The sequence below is a fragment of the Eleutherodactylus coqui genome, chromosome 2 (genome assembly GCF_035609145.1).
Source record: "Eleutherodactylus coqui strain aEleCoq1 chromosome 2, aEleCoq1.hap1, whole genome shotgun sequence".
NCBI classification, from domain to species: domain Eukaryota; kingdom Metazoa; phylum Chordata; class Amphibia; order Anura; family Eleutherodactylidae; genus Eleutherodactylus; species Eleutherodactylus coqui.
Window position 1 is genome coordinate 279,216,585 of NC_089838.1, and position 22,379 is coordinate 279,238,963.

The 22,379-nt window shown below is 45.0% G+C and overlaps 1 protein-coding gene across 3 annotated transcripts in view; it reads right to left on the bottom strand.

Annotated features, from left to right (window-relative positions):
* Positions 1–22,379, bottom strand: part of LOC136612607 (nucleolin-like) — a 39,782-nt gene that overhangs the window by 6,428 nt on the left and 10,975 nt on the right. For all 3 annotated transcript variants that reach the window (XM_066593072.1, XM_066593071.1, XM_066593073.1), the window contains 8 exons: positions 14,536–14,625; positions 10,528–10,651; positions 10,333–10,424; positions 10,097–10,223; positions 6,720–6,862; positions 5,346–5,478; positions 3,232–3,362; positions 646–738 (listed from right to left, as the gene is read on the bottom strand). In XM_066593072.1, the coding sequence (XP_066449169.1) occupies positions 646–738; positions 3,232–3,362; positions 5,346–5,478; positions 6,720–6,862; positions 10,097–10,223; positions 10,333–10,424; positions 10,528–10,651; positions 14,536–14,625 (933 nt within the window). The remainder of the gene's footprint in view (positions 1–645; positions 739–3,231; positions 3,363–5,345; positions 5,479–6,719; positions 6,863–10,096; positions 10,224–10,332; positions 10,425–10,527; positions 10,652–14,535; positions 14,626–22,379) is intronic.

The following is a 22,379-nucleotide window of genomic DNA, read 5'->3' on the forward strand; positions in this document are numbered from 1 at the left end:
GGTGATTTCAACTTTTATTACTTTTTTTTTTTTTTTTTTTACAAATTAAAAAACTTTATTACTCTTTTTTTTACTTTACATTCAAGTCCCTGGGGGACTATAATATGCGATACTTTGATTGCTCCTGCAGTATGACGTAATGCTATCGCATTACGTCATACTGCATTCTGACAGGCAGCCTATCAAGCCATCCTCCTAGTGGCAGAAGCTATACCCACGGTCTTTAGCTATGTTCCCCAAGGATATAGACGAGAAAAATGTTTAATAAAATTCTTTACTATAAGCAAAAAAAAAAAAAAAAAATTATTTCCAGGAATAAAACAAAAATGAAAACAATTGGTAATACCACATTTGTAGAAGTCCAAACTTAAAAATATTGCATTTATCCTGTTCACTGAATGCCGTACAGACAGAAGAAAAAAAATTCTAACTCATGAATGGAACAAAAAAACATGACAAAACAAAAAAAAAAAAAGGGAAATGGTTTGGGAGTGAAGGGGTTACGCAGTACTGATCAGTTTACACCTTGTGACCAGTAGTAAAACTTCCAACTTCTCTGTCCCCTATAAAAGTTGACTATTGCAGTCAACACCAGATTCTGTGGCAATGCTAAAATCCAAAAACAAATCCAAGCCAGGTAAATACCTTCGGCTCCTTCTCTCTTCCGTTTCTTTTTCTCTGGAGCAGCTACATTTATCGGCAATTCTTTTTTGCGTTTTCCAGATCTCTTTACAGTTTCTAAATGGAAGGGGAAAGTATTTAAAATAAAATAAAAAAGCAAAGACAATTCAAGATAGTTTTCATGAGACACTCCTAGGAATCCTATACTGAAGGTCCGCAAGAAACTAGTTGTCTAACCCCTTAAATCTTCCATGATCACCACGCACTGTGAAGTGTTGCTACTATCCACAACTACTGCCGCTTCCCTCTAAAATGTAAGTAAATAATAGTGCAATAGTGCAAGATATACAAACTGTAAATAACCACAGGTAGTTAAAATAACTGCCTGAAGGCCCGTTTACACGCAACGATTATTGCTCAAAATTTGTCCAAACGACTGAAAATGAGCGCTAAATCATTACACGTAAATGCAGACATATATAAACGCCACCACATAAAATCCATCGTTCAGACACTGGAAGACTGAGCAAATACTTCCATTTAAATGTATTTAGCTCATCTTTGAAAAGACTGCAGGATACGCAGGGCACTCCTGAGTTTTGCTTTGCATACATAACAAGTACACTGTGTACTCTGCTTCAAGGAGAACAATGGAATTTGCCAGTAGATGTTTACACAGCTGGGCGTGTGTTTAAACACACAACCAGCTCAGCAAACAACTTAAGAAGATCATTAAAGGTCCTTTTACATGCAACTGAAGATGATTAAAGTGTTAATAGCCATTAAAAGACATTACCACTTTATTCAAATACATCGCTTAATCTTTCGGCTGTTTGACAAATTCTTTGCGTGTAAAAGGACCTTAACACGTAGGGAAATCAAGCAGTAAAGGCCCTTTTACACTCAAAGATAATTGCTCAAACTGCCGAAAGATTTAGCGATTGTTTTGCATAAATTATATGCACATATTATCACTCCATTTCCCTCATTAGTAAAGTGTTTTCCACAATAAGTTGTTTGCTCAGCCCAGCATACGTTTATTGCATAAAGATGTCGCTCAGCTGAGCAAAACATCTGGCTGCCACATTCCATTGTTCTCCTCATAGCTTCTCAGTAGCAGCTTGAACATGTGTTTAGTGTCATAGCATTGCATCATACTGCTATTGAGTGGGCAGTCTATCAAGCCACCCCATGGATTCCCTTGTTCTCTACTGGCATGTTTGCCTTGCATTATCAAAGAACTCATTGTGTATGCAGGGTAAACAAATCCATTGTGGAGTCCTCAAAGGCTTCAAGGATAGATTTAAGCAAACTGAAATCCATCATTTGGGCCTTAGTCACACGGGCGTTTTTTCACGCGATTTGCGGATCGCATGACGGATGCGCATCCGCAAATCGCGTGACCGATGCGCACAAATCCCAGCAAATCGCCCGAAAATCTGCTCCTAGCCGTGTTTCATTAGAAACGGGCCGGAGCTGTCCAGCGCATTGAATTCAATGGAGCCGGCAATACAGCCGACTCTATTGAAAGCAATGCGCTGCGGGCGAGTGTGGGATGAATTGTCGGGAAGGGGTTAAATATATAAGCCCTTCCCTGATATTCATCCAGAAAAGTGTAAAAATAAAAAAAATCTATATACTCACCGTGTCCCGGCAGACGGAGTTCAGAGCGGCCGGCCTGCAGTGGGTGCGAGTCAGACTTGCCTCTGATTGGCTCAGCGCTGAGCCAATCAGGGGCAAGTCTGACTCACACCCCCTTCACACCCACTGCAGGCCGGCCGCTCTGAACTCCGTCTGCCGGGACACGGTGAGTGTGTATGTATATATATATATATTTTATTTTTACACTTTTCTGGATGAATTCCAGGGAAGGGCTTATATATTTAAGCCCTTCCCGACAATTCATCCTGCACTCGCCGGCAGCCCATTGCTTTCAATGGAGTCGGCTGTATTGCCGACTCCATTGAATTCAATGGGCAAACATCGTTCTTCTCTGCCACAGCTGTTACAGCTGTGGCAGAGAAGAATGATTTGTCTTCTATATGTTCTCAATGGGGTCGGCGCTGCTGCCGCCGGCCCCATTGAGCTCATATAGAGAAGAGAACAGGAATCGCAGATCGCAGATAGGTGCGATCTGCGATTTCTGTTCTATAATTTATCGCAAATCGCGCGAAAAAACGCCTGTCTGACTAAGGCCTCAAAGAGAAGTGCAGTTTCCGTCCACTTGAATGAATTTTGAGCGATAACTGTTGCGTGTAAAAGAGCCTTAAGAGTTGAAATTCCCTGCAGTTTTTGCATTATCCACTCCATTCAAATCGGTGGGTTGACTGTGTCATTTGACAGTTCCTCCAGAACGAAACATGACCACAGCTCATGATCTAGCCAGAAGAATCCTTAGCAGGGAAGGGGTATTCCAGTAGGGGCCTATTTATTTTTTTTTTTCTTTAGTTACCCTGGATGGGTGAAAACGGGTGTCTCTCTCCCCTTTGAGATAGGCATATTTATAGGCACATAATTGTGGGAGAACAAGTGTTTTTCTGACACCCGGGGTTAAAGCGGCCCCCCAGTCCTGGACATGCACGCACCGCCTCTGCTGCCAAATGCACCAACCTCTACTGCTGCCAGACACATTTGGTTTTGCGAAATCTAAATCAATTTTTTTTCCATCAATTTTCCCATTCTTCATTGCTTCTTTTGCAGCTTTAGCATCTTCATTTGTAGAGAATTCTACAAAACCATACCTGCGAGCACACACAATACAACATTATGGCTAAGTGCACACACTGACACATTTTGGACTGCATGCTGTCAGTGTTAACGCCTTAGTGACCAAGTTTTTTTTTCTCCTTTATTTATCAATTGGCGTAGCTGTATGAGGGCTTGTTTTTTGCGGGACAAGTTGTATTTTTCAATGGTGCTATTTAACCCTTTCCAATCCAATTTGTATCCTGGTTTTCCTAGGGGGCTTACTCTTTTTCTGCCGTTATACAACAGCGCTATATGCTGGCTAAAGCCAGTACTGCATGAGGTGACACGTTGGATAGGCTCCGACAGCAGAGAGGCTGGCAATGTACAGTAAGAGAACCCCGACGGATGTCTTCCAACATCGGAGCTATACAGCCCTAAATCATAATATCTTCAGAGGTCAGACAGTGGATTGGAAAGGGTTAATGTACCATAGAATTTTTAAAAAGCTTTTCAGTACATTATAAGTGAAGAGAAATGGAAAGAAAATGAAATTTTGCCATCTTTCAGTGCGTCCTGTTTCTTCGGAACACAAACTGCAACAAAAATGACCTGATATCTTTATTCTATGCGTCAGTACGATAACTACGCTACCAAACATACATATTTTTTTTTTTTTTGCTGTACGACTTGTATTTTTTTCAAAGAGATTACATTTTTTTATGTTACTTTCGGCCGCCATCTTCTGAGCGCAATAACTTTTTTATTTTTCCGTTGACATAGTTGTGCACGGGCTCAATTTTTGCGGGACGTCCTGTAGTTTGCATTGGTACCTTTTCTGAATACTTGCGACATTTTGTGATTGCTTTTTATTGCATTTCTTCTTGGAGACAGAGTGATTAAAAAAAGTGCATGTCTAGCGTTCTTTTTTCTTTCTGATGACGTGTGGGATAAATAATGCATTACTTTGATAGATCGGACTTTTACAAACGCAGCGATACCAAATATGTATGTTTGCTTTAGTATTTAGATTCTATTATTATAAATATGGTAAAAGGTTTTTGTTTTTCTTTTTTTTACTTTTATTTAAAAAAAAAAATCGTAAAACTTTATTGACTTTATCTTTAGGTTTTCCTCCAAAGGGGACAACAACTTGTAATGCTTTGATCGCTCCTGTACTATGATGTAATGTCACAGCATTGCATCATACTGCTATTGGGTAGACAGTCTATCAAGCCACTCAACTGGCATGGCTTGATAGGCATTCTGCCATGACAGCCGTTTCGGGAAGGCCCCTGGCTGCCATAACACCCTGTGATCGCATCACACGGGGGGAGGGGAGGGTTGTCGTTCGGTGGATTTAAATGCCGCTGTCAAAATTGGAATTTAATGGGTTAACAGTTCCGATCAGCCACACGGCTGATCGGACCGGTTGTCGCCAGGCGTCAGGTCTAAGATACAGCCGGCGCCCGTGATGTATGGAAAGAGGTTGCAGCGCAATCTCTCTTCATACATAGACCAACGATACGGTCGTCAAAAGGCGTATTGGTGGTCACTAAGGAGTTAATCCTTGGATAGCACACATTATAGGCCTATGAGACTATGCCCATTGACTTTCACACAAACAGATGAAAACTTACGGCATGTCCTATTCCTGTTAGTTTCAAGGGTGAGAAATAGCACAATGACATGCAATGGCTTGTCCTGTGCCAAAGCCAGACAGCACACAGACTAGTGTCAGTGTGCTATCTGATACCAGCTGCGCCCAACCTGCACCCACAGCTAGTGTGGTGGAGGCCTAAATGAAGGAAGGGACAACCAATGTTTTACATTTATTTCAGTTAGTATGTGGCACCGAAGCATTTCAAACTTTACTTGAGCGACTTACAAGCCAAGAGTGCATTTATTTTTCTTCTTCTCGTGTGAACCCATCTCCAATGACTGGCTGGACGGAGCTCAACCAGAAGCTCTCTGACCAACTTTGCAATCTTTCCCAGGACGATGAATTGCACATCTGACAATTCGAACCTAGCACTTACCCCAGTGATGCGCCAGTGTCTCTGTCTTTTGCTATTCTCGCACTAACAGATCTGTCAAATGCTTCTTTTAAGGTCTCCTTAGTCGTGTCTTTAGAAAGACATGAGACAAACAGCGTTTTTAAATGAGCTGATCCTAAAACAGGAAAAAAGAAATACAATTCACATGCATGCACACATTTAAATGAAAGGCAATACATTTCTATCACAGCCCAAAGTTTAAGGTTATAGTTTTTGCAGTAGAATTAGCATTTTAAACTTTATAGTTTAGACAGAACATAGTATAGAGGTGAAAAAAGCATTTTTCACAGTGGCCAGCGAATATGAGTATATATTTATTTTAGCCTTTTCGGATATACATGAAGTCCATCCTAATAAGAGAGATGGAATAATACAATCACAGTGCCACCTAGTGGAAGGCAGCATTCCTTCACGGCAAAGTTAGACTCTTTATACAAGCCTTGTACCAATGACTGGGAATTAAAAGCAAAGCCAGACTCCATGTACAGACAGCTGTTTCAGGGTATTTGCCCTTCAGCAGTGTACAGTAGGAGTCTGGCTTTGCTAGTGAGAGGCCTGGGACGGGGATCTCTCTAGTAAAGCCAGACTCCTACCGTACACTGATGAAGGGCAAATGCACTAAAACAGCTCTCTGTACATGGAGTCTGGCTTTGCTAGTGAGAGGCCTGGGACGGGGGTCAGAAACGCTATTTTTTCTCCTTAGGGAGAGCACCTAGACGGTGAGTGAGGAGATTCAAAAGGCTATTCCTGCTCCTCTGGGTAATACGCAAATAAGGGAGATGGAATAATACCTCCAAAGTGTACTCCTACTGTACACTAATGAAAGGCAAACACCCTGAAACAGCTGTCTGTGCATGGAGTCTGGCTTTGCTTTTAATTCCCAATCATTGTTACAAGGCTTGTATAAAGAGTCTAACTTTGGCTTGAAGGAATGCTGCCTTCCAATAGGCGGCACTGTGGAGGTATTATTCCATCTCCCTTATTTGCATATTACCCAGAAAAGCATGAATGGCCTTTTGAGTCTCCTCACTCACGGTCCAGGCGCTCTCCCTAAGGAGAAAATATAGAGTTTCTGACCCCTGAAGTCCATCCTCAAATGGAATAATTAATACAAATCAGTCAGCTGAATCACAACTTGACTATTGAAATGCATTTCTACATAAGTACTCAGATTCTCTAATTGGTCATTATGTCCAGCCACTAAACCAGTGGTTCAAATTGAAATACTTTACTAACAAGCAAGAAAGCAGCCAACACTGCTGCCTCCCGCATGGAGAAGTACTTAAAGGAATTAACCCCACGGGAGAAGTTATAAGTGTTGAACCATTGGTTCAAATAGCGTTACTATACACTTACCTCCAACCACTCTGCTTTCAGCATGCTGACTTTTCTCCCCAGTGTAATCTAGGAGCATTGGGCAACCATCAACCTCTGTACCTTGCATGTTTCGAATGGCTGCATCTACCTCTGCTTCTGTGTTGAATTCTATATAAGCAATCCTACGTGAGAACAGAGAATTAAGCATTCCTACACCGAGTCATCAACAGCTTCTCATCAGGCTTATAGCTGACTGTAATTCAAGCAGAATATAGAAATGCAGATATACAAGATAGTAGGAATATTTCTACATCAGTGTATAAGCACATTTATGAAACTGACTCTATGGAACAACGCCTATTCAAAAGTGTGACTTTAGGTTTAATCCCTTAATGACCGCAGATACACCTTCTGACAGTCTCACTTAACGGCCTCACTGTGGAATGGACCTGGGGTCTGTGCGGGTGACAGCTTTCAGCAATCAGCTACCGGAGGTAGCCAACAGCCTGGAGCTGTAATGGGGAGCCGTGGTGAGCGGCTCCCGCTCACATGATCAACGTTATCCAACAGATAACGTCGATCACGTAAAAGTTTTTAAAAAGTTGAAGTTCAATCTCTCCTCATCGATGCGGTTGGTGAGAGTAGATGAAACTTCTTACCGGAGGCCTCCGCATTTGAACCCTGACACGATTCACCTCCACGCACCTCCCCGGCTTCTGTGCATGCAAAATGATGGACACTTGTGCAGGAGCCGGGGTGGCCAAGAGCCTGAAGCAATGACCAGCGGCCTCGTTGAGCGGTCCCCGGTCACATGATAAAAAAGGTAGCGATCTACCTTAGGCCGGCCTCACATGAACGGATAGAAATGGTGGATTCCGCATGTGTTTGACCCGTGGTAATACGTTGATCATGCATTGAATTACACAATTCCGCTCACACCAGCGGGTCAAAATTACGTAATCCACTCACAGAAAACAGAACGCGGCATGTTCTATTTTACTGCGGATATCTGCAACATAGAGCCCATTGCCTCTATGGTTGCGGATATACCCGCAGCCCATAGCAAACTATATTGTGTACGGGCTGCGAGTACCCACGTCATCACTAAGCAACGGCGCTGGAAATCTAAACAAAAATAGGTGTACTGCGCATGACCGCCTGTGTAAGTACGCAGTTATGCACAGTACATAACACAGCAGTACGCAGGGCCCCGGCTGGGATCCGCTGCGGGCCTCTGCTCATTCCACATACGGCCGTGTGAGCCCAGCATTATTCAGATTGTTACCTGTAAGACGTAATTTACAAGACGCCCTGGGAACGCTGGCCTTCCTGTAGTTCCAGGAGCAGCTTGTTGAGTGCCTTATCGCCCATGTAAATACCCATGTTTTCAGATATACCACACAGTTTACATTATAACTTTTATCTAAGAATGGCAAAAAGGGAAGTGGGGCGGGGGATTATTTTTAGGGAGTCAATTTCTTTTCCGCACAAGTGAGCAATGGGGCCTGGAATTTATTCAGGTGCGAGTTGGAATCCAATAGGTGTTCCCTCCATTATTGGTCTAGCCATGTGTCCAGTAAACAGATTGGGGCTACAATGGGTATGTTCCTTAACACGGGGCAAACAGGGGTATTCATTTTGCGGTTAAAGGCTTCATTCACATGTGTGCTGTACAAAACAAAACCTGTTTTTAAAATTACGCAATTGCAAAAAAAATAAAAATCGTAAATGTTTTCCTTCTGCTTTGCTTAGATTCATTCAAAAACTGTGGGGTCACTATACGCAGTACAGCCCTAGATGAATTCTTTAAGGGGTCTAGTTTCAAAATGGGGTCACTTGTGGGGAATCTCCATTGTTTTCGCCGCTCAAGGGCTTTACAAGTGTGCAGTGGAACCTGAAACCCCTTCAAGCAAAATTTCTGTTCTGAAAGCCACCAGGTGCTCCTTTCAGTTTGGGCCCCGTTGTGCATACGAACATAAGATTAGGGCCACAATGGGTAGGTTTCTGAACAAGGGACAAACAGGGTGTAATGACTGTGGATGTGGAACCACTGTGCCAACCTACCAGGTAGGTGAAGATCCGATCCAGCACAGCTGACAGCCAACCCCAGCGTGGAAGGTAAGATACCAGATGAACAGCCCCGTATACAGATGGTAACTAAGGAAGGTATCTTGCCCTGAACTGATAACCAGGAGATAGAGACCCCTGCCTATAGGTGGAGCACTCATCCTGTTAAGGACAACCCCACAGTCTTCCTTTAGGCACTGACTTACCCTGGTAGGCTAGAACACCTACAGGACAAAGCTAGAACAACACCAGGGAGTACAGAAACAAAGGAGGAACAAGCGGACAAGGATAAATAGAGAAGCGGGCAACAGGAATAACAGAGCACAGAGTACACAAACGAAGAACACAAGCAGAACGCAAGGTAACTGCCGAAGCAGCAGCTGGACATGAAGTGAAGGGAACAAACTCTCATCAACACTGCAGCAAGATCTGACAAGTCCAGGGCAGCTATATAGTACGGTGATTAGTAAAGGAGCATTAGCTGAACAGAAGACCAGAAGCTATAAACCCCAGGAGTGCTGGATGAGAGTGATTATAAGCTCAGGGAACAGAGGGAATGGGACGATGCCAATATTTGCCAGACACAGAAGCAGAAGATTGTGTCTGAACAGTGCACCTAACACAGCGGTATCCTTTTTGGGGTGCAAATCCTCATTTGCATGTGAACTATAAAAGAAAAAATGCCTTCAAAATGACATATTTGCAAAAATATGACATTTTCCACTTTTTTCTCCTCTAAATTGTATTAGCTCATGAAAAAAAATTGTGAGGTCAAAATACTTATGACACCCCCTCAGGGAATACATTATGTTGTGTATTTTTTTAAATGGGTCATTTCCCGGGTTATCTATCATTCTGACACCTATGAGCCTTTGCAATCTTGGCTTGGTGTAGGAAAGCAAAATGGTCTTCAAAATGTTAATGAATAATGTTAAATTTGTACTTCTTTTAAATGGTTAAAAAAAAAAAAACTAACAGTTTTTCAAATCTGCTTCCAGAATAAAGTAATCCGATAGAAATATATATCTTATCAAAAATGTGTACAGTATATTTGCAAATATTTGAGGTATAGCATTTGAAAATGTGAAAAAAAATTCCCGTCAGAAAACAAAGGAGCTGAAAGCAGATAAGAGCCCTCCGGCTAGTAACTGCATTCAGCTAAAGACTTCATTTGCACACTAATAAGCTATTAAGTTGCTGAGTAGCTACTTAATAGTTTATGCAAAATGATCACTCAAAGCTGTCACTCAAACTGTTTAAGCGATCATTGCTCCGTGTAAATGGGCCTTGAGTTTTAGTGTTCACCATTTACATAATTAGTTTAATATATTCAATGACAATTAACTCACCCTTTACTGGATCGATTCTTTGCAACAGGAAGGCGAATGTCTTTGGCATTTTCAAAGATCTCTTGTAATTCGTTAACACCTATTCTATAAGGTAGGTTCTTCACAAACAGAGTTCGTGCCTCTCTCTCTGTCGACAACATTTGTGATCACGCAAAATAAGTTAGGAGTGAAGTGTGCAAACAGCTGGTATACAGAGTTAAGACACAATATGTTTCCATATTAAACAAATTAAATACCTTCCTTGTTTTCAGCATTTTTGCTCTTTTCAGCAGGAGAATTAACCTTTACAACCTCTTCTACAGAAGACAAATCCAAAAAGCCAAATTTCCTAGAATACAAACGGTACGTGGTTAAGGGTGGTCCGCTGCAGCTTTCAGATGCTACATTATCCAAGAGTTAAAAAAAAAAAAAAACAGAAAAAAGCCACTTACTTTGTAACTCCAATAAAGACATCCTGCACAAGTAAGATTTTCTTGGAAAAAAATTCCCTCAGAAATTCTTTTAGCTCCTCAAAGTCCTTAACTGACTTCAAGTTGGCAACAAAAAACATCAAACCTTGTGAGAGAATAATAAAAGCGATTATGTGGATATTTAAACAGAAATGCTATGGCAATGTGTGACAATTAGTGCTGGGGCCAACAATTGCGAAAACGTGTCCAATATCCAATAAGAACACGTTTCCATGGATCACACTTCTCCTCCCCCCCCCCCCCCCCATCTTGCCATCTGCCAAACTTGTGATCAACTGCTCATGACTGAATCCACAAGTATGCAACTATTCATTTACACAGCTAGTGAAGGAACTGCATTTATGTATTCGCATAGGGTGAATACACTATGTATTTTCTGGGCCATTTTACCAAATCTCATCCATACACTGGAAAAAAAAAATTGCCACAGATATTGACCCGCAGTGGTGCGATTTGAAATCCACAGAATGCTGTGAATTTACAGTGGATTTAATCACTTGTAGGGGCCTTGCGTGGCGCATCCTAAGCTCTCACTCACAGCCTGAAGGTTGCGGTTTCAATTTCTGCACTGTTTAGTTAGCTGGCTCAAGGTTGACTCAGCCTTCCATCCTTCAGAGGTACCCAGCTTGCTGGGGGGTAAAGATGACTGGGAAAAGCAATGGCAAACCACTCCGCAAAAACACTCTGCCAAGTCACCCTAGGACTCTACCTTTTACCTAATCCCTTTTAATGAGTAGGGTGAAATCTGCCTGCACCAAATGCGGATTTTGCCATGGAATCAATAGAAAATTTGCCCTGTGTGGCCATTCTGCAACCGGGTCATCTGGGATCAACGAAAATATAATTTCTTCTAATTGTGGACATCGTTTCACAGGGGCAGAGGGATCAAAAATTATATCTAAACTTTTCACAAGGCAGATCCCTTTTATTAATTTCTTCTAAAAATGGCTCAAAGAATGACACACTCCTACATAAACAAGTGTCACCACCACCTCAATTACAATATATCTGGTGTATACATGCTGCACTGTTGACTCAAAATAGTTTAAGGTGTAAACACTAAATCTGGTTATAAACTGGTTAAATTCCCAAAAGGTAATAAATGGGTATACCAGCCTAGGCTATTCAGGCCAGCCCCCAGAAAAGCGTGAATCCCTACGTCCGGTGTCCGACCCCAATGTCATTTTTGTCGGACCCAGAACGGTTAGTAGCATCCTATTTCATACATCTGTGAGGGAACAGGACAAGCATACGGTTTCTTCCACTATCCAGATGTTCCCAGATGCTTTCTAATTAGCAGAAGCGGGATGTTTCAATATCCAGATGTTCCCAGATGTTTATTTTTAATTAAGCTTTTTCTTTACTAATGGGAAATTATAGTATTAACCCCTCATATGGATTCAGTGTAGATGTAACACAGATATAGGTTCATGGATAGATTTATAGGTTCGACACGTTATCGCTTTCAGCGAATTCATCAGGAAACGGATGTTCCCCCGAACCTTATCTGGAGGTGTCGGATAGAAAAACGAAAGACATCTATATACACCCATATCTCTTACATGGATTATAGATATTCAACCCCATCTATAATCCATGTGAGTTTATCATGGATCAAACTTAATGAGGTGGATGCCAAATGTAGGAGCAATCTCTCTTGCCTAATTCCTAAGATAAAGGTCTCAGCATGTATAGGGTAGCTGATAAAGCAGTATCTCAGAGCAATATCTCAGTTACAGATCAAGACCCTATGCCAGTGATGGTGAACCTTTTAGAGACCGAGTGCCCAAACTGCAACCCAAAACCCACTTATTTACTGCAAAGTGCCAACATGTCAAGGTGCGGGGCTTATCACGACGTATGATTTTTACCCCCGTCGTTCTAAAAAGGACAGGGCCGTTTCAAAATAGGCAGCGTGAGATTTTGACTGCTTTTAGGATGCGGAAATACTGCAGAATGTCCTCAGCGGAAATTTCTGTAGAGCATTTCCGCATCCAAAAAGCAGTCAAAATCTGAACGCTGTCTATTTTGAAACAGCCCTGCCCATTTCTGCCACTGTAAACATACCCCAGCGATAAGTGACCCCTACCCAGCGGCCCGAGCGACAATAGTGACCCCCCCACTCCCCAGCAATAATAATTACCCCCCCCCCATTGGCCCCAGCAATAATAGTGCCCCCCCCCCCCCCCCCCCAGTGGCCCAGGCAAAAAATGGTGACTATCCCCAGCGATAATAGGGACCACCTCCAGCAGCCCCAGCGATAATAGTGACCCCCCAGCAATAATAATGACCCCCTTCCCCCACAGCGGCCCCAGCGATAATAGTGACATCCCACAGCAGCCCCCGGTATAATAGTGACGCCCCCACCCCCCTAGCGGTAATAGTGATCCTCTGCAGCGGCCCCCCAGTAGCACAGTGACCCTCCGCAGCGGCCCCCCAGTAACACACTGACCCTCCGTAGCGGCCCCCCAGTAGCACAGCGACCCCCACCCTGCATCGGCCTCCAGTAGCACAGTGACCCCCCTTTCAGCAGCCCCCCAGTAGCACAGTGACACCCCGCAGCGGCCCCCCAGTAGCACAGTGACACCCCACAGCGGCCCCCCAGTAGCACAGTGACACCCCACAGCGGCCCCCCAGTAGCACAGTGACACCCCACAGCGGCCCCCCAGTAGCACAGTGACACCCCACAGCGGCCCCCCAAGACCCACATCCTTACCCCCTCCTCCTCATGGAAGCGCTGCTCCTCCTCTGCCCAGCGCGCATATTAACTTTTTCCTTACCATTTCTGCCCTATTCAGCAATTCCAGCAACCTGATTGGTTGTTTGGTGAATCAGTCAACCCAAAAACCAATCAGGTTGCTGGAATTGCTGAATAGGGCAAAAGTGGTGTGGAAAAATTTAATATGCCTGACAGACACCTCCTCCCCCTGCTCTCGCGGAACCAAGGAAGAGACATCGGGGGAGTGGGGGAAGAGGATAACGGCTGCAAACTGACGTTACAGTGTGCGCCAGGATCAGCGCAGCTAGCAGTGCTGCTTAGTGAATGGTGAGCGGCCGACGGCGACGCGTGCCAGCAGGGAGGGCTCTGCATACCATAGGTTCGCCACCACTGCCCTATCCTAATGGTAGTAGTTAAAAATAACAGAGCAGCATTCAGGCATAGCTTCCAGCCTTGATGGTAGGCTCTTGGACATCAATTACAGAAGCTCGAAGCAGTACTGTGCCGCAACACAAACACCTTTTCCTCTGAACTATGATCATTTGGGGAGGGAATTGGACAAGCCACAACTCCAAAAACAACATCTGCAGCAAAATCAGAGGGCACAAGTAATGCTACATATGTATGTAAAGCCACAGAATGACTTTAGAAACTATAGAGACGACATTCTTTGTATAGCGCCAACTTATTCTGCAGCGCTTTCAGGTAATTTATTTATTACCCCCCCACCAAGATGGGTACTTATTTTACTGACCTCAGAAGGATAGAAGGCTGAGTCGACCTTAAAGGCTGGCTACCTGAACCATGTGGAGATCGAACTTGCAACCTTAAGGTCGTGAGCAAGAGCTTAGGACTGCATTTCTGCTCCCTAGGCGACCCTTCCTAAGGGTAAGCAGACTGTCTGCCATCATCGAAAAAAGCTTCTGATAGCTGCCACGGCAGCCTGGGGCCTAATTAATGTCCCCATGCGTGTCAAGCGATTGATTCCTGTGGCAATATCTGAGGCACTGACAATAATTACATCACCGGTGAAATAGTGAGTAAATCCAGAAAACATGACCTGTTGGGGTGCCGTGGGGCCTGAATTTGGGAACCTCTGTATTAACTACCTTCCTACACAGCTATATCAATGGATAGAGAAAAGTTATATTTTTGTTTTTCTTAAAGTGGGGACTAAAAACAGAAAACGTGGAGTGGAGGTCCTAAAGGGGTTAAAGGCAAATGTTACCTAATAAAAATATATGTCTGACCTTCCTCATCCTCGGATTCTTCCTTGGATAGCTCCTTGGTTGCCACTTCCTTTACAATCTCCTTAGCAATCTTCTCCTCTTCTTGAGACTCTTAACAATGTTAAAATATATATGATCAGTAATGCGAAAGTGACAGCGGGCTGTATGGCATGGATGGAAGAAAGCACTTCCCAGTTATCACAAAAGGATTGCATTATGGGTTTGCACTGAAACGAAAGGTCCACTACTAATGTAAGCTTGATGACCATTAGGAAGAAAATCATCATGGGACCTGAGCGGTTAATGCTAAATATAATAAATATGCCCTCAGTAATGATGGTTAGGGATTTAACCTTGTGCTTGAGTTCAAGTCAGGGTCAGACGAGATCATCATTGAAAGATTCTTGAATATCTGCCCCAGTAGCAGCTGGCCCGACGGCATCTGATTGGCTAGCGCAGAAATGGAGGGAAAAAGAGGAGCGAAATCACTGGCCTAGAAACAGCAGCTGATTGGCTGGCTGAAGAACTGAGGGAGGGAGCTGTTCTATAAGAATCCTGGAGATTAGTGAGGCAGCAGTAGTTAAAGAATCCAAGTGAACGTTCCTCTGCCCTCCCTCCCCTTTTGGTTTACCCCATCGCGGTATTTCATTAAGAGGGAAGCCTCAATTAAGTTATTGGGGCCATAAGTTATATGGTTACTTGTGTCGTGGCGATCAAGTATTCGTTTGAGGGGGACTTAAGTTGGGTGAACTAAGTCCTCATTTAAGTTATTACAAAGTTGAAGATGTTATGGTGCTGAAGTCAGATTGACAAGGCCTTCATAAGTTATATGGGTATTTTTGTCGTGGTGACCAAGTATTACTTTATTACATGGTGATTGATTATATTGGTTTATGGGAGGAAAACTCCCCAACGGAACCCTTTAATAACATACTGTGGCCTTTTTATCCCCAAAATGCTGTCATGCGTTTTTATTAAATGAAGTTGGTTTAATTATATGTCAATAACGCATAAGATCCCATGGCTCCCTTAAAGACCAAACACTGAATGGCACGTCAGTTAAAAATGTCACCATGGGGTTTGCAGTATAAAGTCCCATAAATATTCAATATTTGAGGCATCGCTTAATAGGCAAATGGTAAAAGTACAACATACTGCAACTCTGAAGCAATACAATATGCTGCACAAGTGACTGATCTCAAGTTCAAGTACCACTGGTGGGTCAAAAGTAAAAACAAGATTTTTGTACTTACAGTAAAAGCTCTTTCTCGTCATGTTTATTTGAGGACACAGCTAAAGACTGTGGGTATAGCTTCTGCCACTAGGAGGCAACACTAAGCAGAAAAGTGTTAACTCATCCTACTAGCTATACCCCTCCTGCAGGCACCAGCTACTCAGATTCTACGCAAGCAGTCGGAGCAGCCAAGTAGGATACAACAACAATAGGTAATAAATAACAATCCTCATGAACTGTAACTCATTCCAACACCACGTGTGAACACACAGAGGCCACGCCAACCAAGAGGAGTATAGGTTACAGTCCTAACAACAGACTAGGTGGCTGCTGTGTTCCCCAACGAACATGACAAGAAAAAGATTTTATGGTAAGTACAAAAATCTTGTTTTCTTGTCTGTATCATTGGAGGACACAGCTAAAGACTGTGGGTCGTTCTAGAGCGGTTTCTCAAGGGTGGGAAAGTATAAGAAGATGCATGTAGTAAACAAAACAATTATCAGCTCTTTAACTGCGACTAGCGCTAACGTATGCCTATACATCCAGTATGCTTAGAGAAGTTACCGGTCTTTAGCTGTCTCCCCCAATGAACTGAACGAGAAAGAGATTTTACTGTAAGTACAAAAATCTTGTTTTCTTGTCTGTATCATTGGAGGACACAGCTCAAGACCGTGGGTCGTTCTAGAGCGGTTTCTTGGAGATGGGAAAATATAAGACGACGACGCAAGAAAGAGTTATCAGCTCTTTAACTGTGACTAACGCTAATGGATGCCTATACATCCGGTATGCTTAGAGAAGGAGTATAAGGCGGTCAGTGTTATGGCCCCATCCACCCACCAGGTAAGAGCTCCCGACGAGACACCCACCTCCCGAGTAACATTTGCCGTAACACGGCCTGATGATATGATATCCTTGGCACTGTAAACCTCTACTGCGGCGGATCGGAGTCAGTGCGAGAGTTGTTAGGATTACAAGCAGAGAGCTAGGGTGTCTGAAGAATGCCACTCGAGAGAGGTAAGCCAGCAAGTTCATACAGAGCCCGCTTGTGACAGGTGCATCCCTTGGGCTCAATCGCTATAGATAGAAGGGTAGACCGATGTTACCATGCGGCGGCTGCGGGTCCTCCCAGTTCAGCTGGGCGCTGGGTCCCGTGGTCGGGGCGCATCCCCCCGGCTACTTGTCCGGCTGCCGGGGGCGTGGGAGGCTGGTCGGCGCGGTGCGTACTCTCGTGGGTCCAGTAGGAGCCATGTGCCTGCGAATGCAGCTCCGTGCTCAGTCTCCTGTTCATTTGATTCTGCTGGGAGGTGTTTATAAGGCTGGCAGTGAGGTGTATTCACTGCCAGTTATTGGTTTCTGCCAGTGTGTTTATATCCTGCCTCTGTCAGTCTCCTGTTGTCAACTTGTTTGCTATATCTGCCAGGTTATCCCAACTGCCTTGGTCTGCTTGTATTTTCTGTTGGTTTATTCATCTGCCCTTCCTGTCGGTATTCTACCCTGTCCCATCTTGGTATGCCAGCGTCCCTCCTCAGTCCCTAGCTAGAGTAGGGACCGCCGCCCAGTTGCCCGCCTGGGATTAGCCAGGAGTGGAGGCCAGTAGGCAGGGACAGGGGTTGCGGGTAAGTTCTAGGGCAACCCGGGCTGGCGTATCATCGGGTAGGATACCGTAACATAATAACTGTCCCTTAAAATTACCCTGTGGGTTTTGTTTTGCTCTCCAATGGAGACTATGAGTGTCCTTCCTAGTCAGTTGCAGGATCTAGTGGGCGTGATCCAAGACCTGTCCGGTTGTATGGTGGCCCAGGAGCAGCGAGCATTGTCGTCTATCCCTGAGCCCAAGTGTCCTCTCTCTGAGGTATTTTCAGGGGAGAGAAGCAAGTTTTTTGTTTTTCAGCAGGCATGTAGACTGTATTTTCGGATGCGGCCCTGTTCCTCCGGCTCAGAGTCCCAGAAAGTGGGATTGGTTACGTCCCTACTGCAGGGTCCCCCCCCCAGACGTGGGCCTACTCCTTACCCGAGAGTTCGGCTTGCCTGCAGTCAGTGGATCCGTTTTTTCAGGAACTAGGGCGGGGTTGGCGGTGTCACAGCTCATGTCTCTATGTCAGGGGCAGCAGTGGGTAGAGGACTATTGGTCTAAGTTAAGACAGTATGCTGGTGAAACCTCCTAGAACGATAGTGCCCTCAAAGATGTGGTTTTTGTTGGGTCTTTCTGATGATGTCAAGGATCTACTTATTTCTCATCCCGCTCCCCTAACACTCAATGAGGCAATGGAATTGGCAGTAAAAGCTGACAGGAGGCTGAGATCTAGAACAGAGGAAAAACGGCCTGTAAAACTAGGGAATCTTCCAGACCCGCTTCCACTTCTTCCACACCAACTCCTGGTGCCGAGCCTATGGAAGTGCACCAGCTAAGTCCCGAGGAACAGCAACGGTTCCGGATGTCTCATAGTCTTTGCCTCTACTGTGGGGAAGCCGGACATCTGGTAGCAACCTGTCCACAGAAGCAACTGCAATGTCAGTCTGAACCAGCGGAAAAACTTCAGATCCTAGGCGATTGTCGGATCGCCAAGGATCACAGGTACTCCCTAAGTTGTTGGTGCCTTGTCAGATGGGCTTCCGGAATTTCGGTCGGTCCGGGCAAGTCTTTATTGACTGGGGGGCTCCGCCAATTTGATTAATTTAAATTTTGTCAGACCTCTGATGACTGAATTCTCAGCGCTAAAGTCCCCTATACACTTCCCTAGCATTGACTTTACCCCTCTGTCCGCAGGTGTTGTCCAATGGAGGACTCCCATTCTGCAGTTCACTGTGGGTGTTCCCCACTCTGAGAATCTGTCCTTCCTGGTTATGGAAAAGGATGTCCATAGATGTGGTGCTGGTATGCAGTGGTTGGCATTGCACAACCCCCAAAATGACTGGTCCACCCGGGAATTGACACGTTGGGGGTTGTCTTGTTGTAATCATGTAACTACTGTATCCATGTGCTCAGCAGATACCGTACTTATCCCCAAGTATTTGTCTTATTTTAGGATGTATTTTCCAAGAAAATGTCTGAGACTTTGCCTCCTCACAGGGAGTGGGACTGTGGTATTGATTTAATCCCCGACAGTCTAATCCTTTAGGGAGCCATTTTCAACTTGTCTGGGCATGAGCACGAAGCCCTTAAGTCCTATATCTCACAATCTCTGGCCAAACGACATATCAGGCTATCCAGGTCCCCTGCCGGGGCAGGTCTCTTCTTTGTGGAGAAGGATGGGACATTGAGGCCTTGTGTGGATTATCGGGCCTTGAACAAAATTACAGTGAAGAACCAGTGCCCCTTGCCCCTGATTCCAGATTTATTGAATCCGGTAGTAGGGGCCCACTGGTTTTCCAAATTGGACTTAAGGGGGCGCTTACAATCCAATTCGCATTCGTGAGGGAGATGAGTGGAAGACCACATTCAACACCCCGTTAGGACATTTTGAATGTCTGGCCATGCCCTTTGGACTTTGTAACGCTCCTGCTGTGTTCCAGGGATTTATGAACGCAGTCTTCCACGACTTCCTGGGGGTATTTATGGTCATATATCTGGATGACATTCTGGTGTACTCCCCGGACTGGGATTCCCCGTCATGCGGCACCTGAGGTTGGTTCTGACCCGTTTGCGTGAATACCAGCTTTTTGTCAAGTTAGAAAAATGCATATTTGGTACTAAGCAAGTGTCTTTCCTGGGTAATGTGATTTCACCCATGGAGATTCAAATGGAATCTGATAAAGTGGCTGCAATCTTCCAATGGGTCAGATCAAACAACCTAAAAGCTCTCCAGCGATTTTTGGGTTCCGCAAATTTTTACCGCAAATTCATTAAAAATTACTCAGTTATTGCCCAACCCCTGACAGATCTTACCAAAAAGGGGGCCAACTTGGTAAGATGTTCACCAGGGGCCCTAGAGGCTTTTAGTTGTCTAAAAAGGGCGCTCTCCACTTCCCCGGTGTTAGTACAGCCGGACGCGCGGCAACCGTTTTTTATTGAAGTCGATGCGTCTGAGGTGGGGGCAGGAGCGGTATTGTCTCAGGTCGTCAGCGGGAGAACTGGGTATAGCCCTTGTGCGTTCTTCTCACGGAAGTTTAATTCGTCGGAACGTAATTACGACGTGGGGAACCGTGAGCTATTGGCCATCAAGTGGGCTCTAGAAGAGTGGCGACACCATCTTGAGGGGGCTAGACACCCCATTACCGTGTACACTGATCACAAGAACTTGGTATATCTCGCCGATGCTAAAAGACTCACAGCTCGGCAGGCCAGGTGAGCGTTGTTTTTTGCCAGGTTTAACCTCGTCGTTACATATATTCCAGGGAAGAACAACGTGAAGGCAGACGCCCTCTTACAGAGTTTTGGTCCGCCGGAAAGCGAGACGGTGGCTCTCAAGAATATCTTGGCACCTGGGGTGGTGGTGGCAATTGTAGAATCTGATCTTGTTCCTCATCTACAAAATTGTCAGCAGGACGCTCCCTCAGGGGTGCCGGAAGGCAGATGGTTTGTGCCAGAGACCTTGCATCTCAGAGTCATTGAAGAGTCTCACTCATCTGTTCTCGCAGGCCATCCGGGGGTTCAGGGGACTCTGGATCTTTGTTCTAGACACTTCCGGTGGCCAGGCATGTCTCAGGAGATCCGAGACTTTGTTTGGGGATGCTCTGTCTGTGCACGCAGTAAAAGTCGGCGTCAGGAGGGGCCTCTGAGACCGTTACCGGTACCTTCTCATCTGTGGGCGCATGTATCGGTAGATTTTATCGTCGATCTACCTGAGTCTCAGAAATTCAGCACTATCTTAGTGGTTGTCGACCGGTTCTCTAAGATGGCACATTTTGTGGCGTTAAAGAAGTTATCTACCGCGATAGAATTTTTCAAGATTTTTGTAAAAGAAACCATTCGTCTACATAGGGTTTCCAAAAAAATTGTATCTGATCGTGGGGTTAAGTTTGTTGCGCAGTTTTGGCGAGCCTTCTGCAGAAACCTGGGAATGTCGCTTTCCTTTTCATCAGCATTCCACCCGCAAACTAATGGTCAGACTGAGCGGAAGAACCAGGATTTAGTTCAATAGTTATGGTTGTTTGCTAATAAAAAGGCTCATCAGTGGGCAGAATTCCTGCTGGTGGCAAAGTTTACGCTAAACAACCGTACTTGTTCTTCCACTGGGGTAACTCCATTCCTTTGCGTATATGGTCAGCCTCCTCGCTTCTTTACAGCTATTTCTACTCCGTCTGCCTGTCCTGCAGCTGATGTCGCCACAAATGCACTGCAGGGGGTATGGAAAGAAGTACAGAAGAACCTGGAAGCAACGGGGGCTCGTATGCAGTTGTGTAGTGGGAGGAGTCTGTCAGTATCTGAACCTTACAGGATGGGACAGAAGGTATATTTGTCTTCTAGAAATCTGAAATTGAAGGTTCTGTCTTTGAAACTGGCGGCGCGTTATGTGGGTCCCTTTGTCATCACGCGTGTAGTAAATCTGCTCACTTATGAACTTGATTTGCCAACTACATGGAGGGTTTATAGGGTTTTTCATAAGTCATTATTGAAACCTTTTGTCCCTTCGGTGAAGGCCCCATTCTGTTCAATACATTTATTAACGACCTGATAGAGGGACTGCAGAGTAAAATATCAATATTAGCAGATGACACAAAATTATGCAGGATAATTAATACAGATAAGCCTGGACATGGTGGCGGGGTCCCAGAGGTCCCTCATCAGAGGGGGGTAATGTTACCATGCGGCAGTTGCTGGTCTTCCTGACGCGGCGGTAAGCGGGGTCCCATGGTCGGGGCGCATCCCCGCGGCTTGTTGTCCGGCTGCCGGGGACGCGGGTGCCTGACCGGCGTGGTGCTGGTGGCACCATGCACGCGCACCTGTGAGTGCAGCTGCCATGTACGAGCTCCCTTTTATTATGTTCTGTTGGGACTTGGCTGTCTCCCTCTCTCTGCCCCTGGCCGGAGGCTTTTGTTTATAGGTCGGGCAGAGACTGGCAATCACTGCCAGTTATTGGTTTCCCTCAGTGTCCTAGCTAGTCTGCCTCTGTTGGTCTCCTGCCTCTGTCATCTTGTCTGCTATACTTGTTTCTATCCGCCAGGTTTTTCGATCTGCCTCAGTTCTGCTTAGTATTGGTTATTTTCATCTGCCTATTCTGTCAGTATTCTACCCTTTCCATCCAGGTACGCCAGCGTCCCTTTTTCGGTCCCTAGGGAGAGTAGGAACCGTCGCCCAGTTGCCCGCCTAGGGTTAGCCAGAAGTGGAGGCAAGTAGGCAGGGACAGGGGTTGTTGGTGAGATCTAGGGCACCCGGGCTGGTTTATCAAGGGTAGCATACCGTAACAGCTTGAAGGCTTGTGGGAAAAAGGTCTTGTTTCCACGGAACAACTGTCTTTGAAGAAGACGTATATCCAGCTGTCTACCCCAAGTATATGTGTTACCAAGAACTGATCTTCCGCCCAAGTCAAGATCGTTGAAGTGTGCTTCATGACCTTGATGCTGCGTGTCCCGACAATCCCTGTACGCGACGTCTGTTGTCTTGTTAGCTTTAACCAAAAAGGTAACCCTGTCCGCTGGTGCTAAAAGTTGCAGAGACAGGAGGATGGATCGAATATCCATATTGATTGTA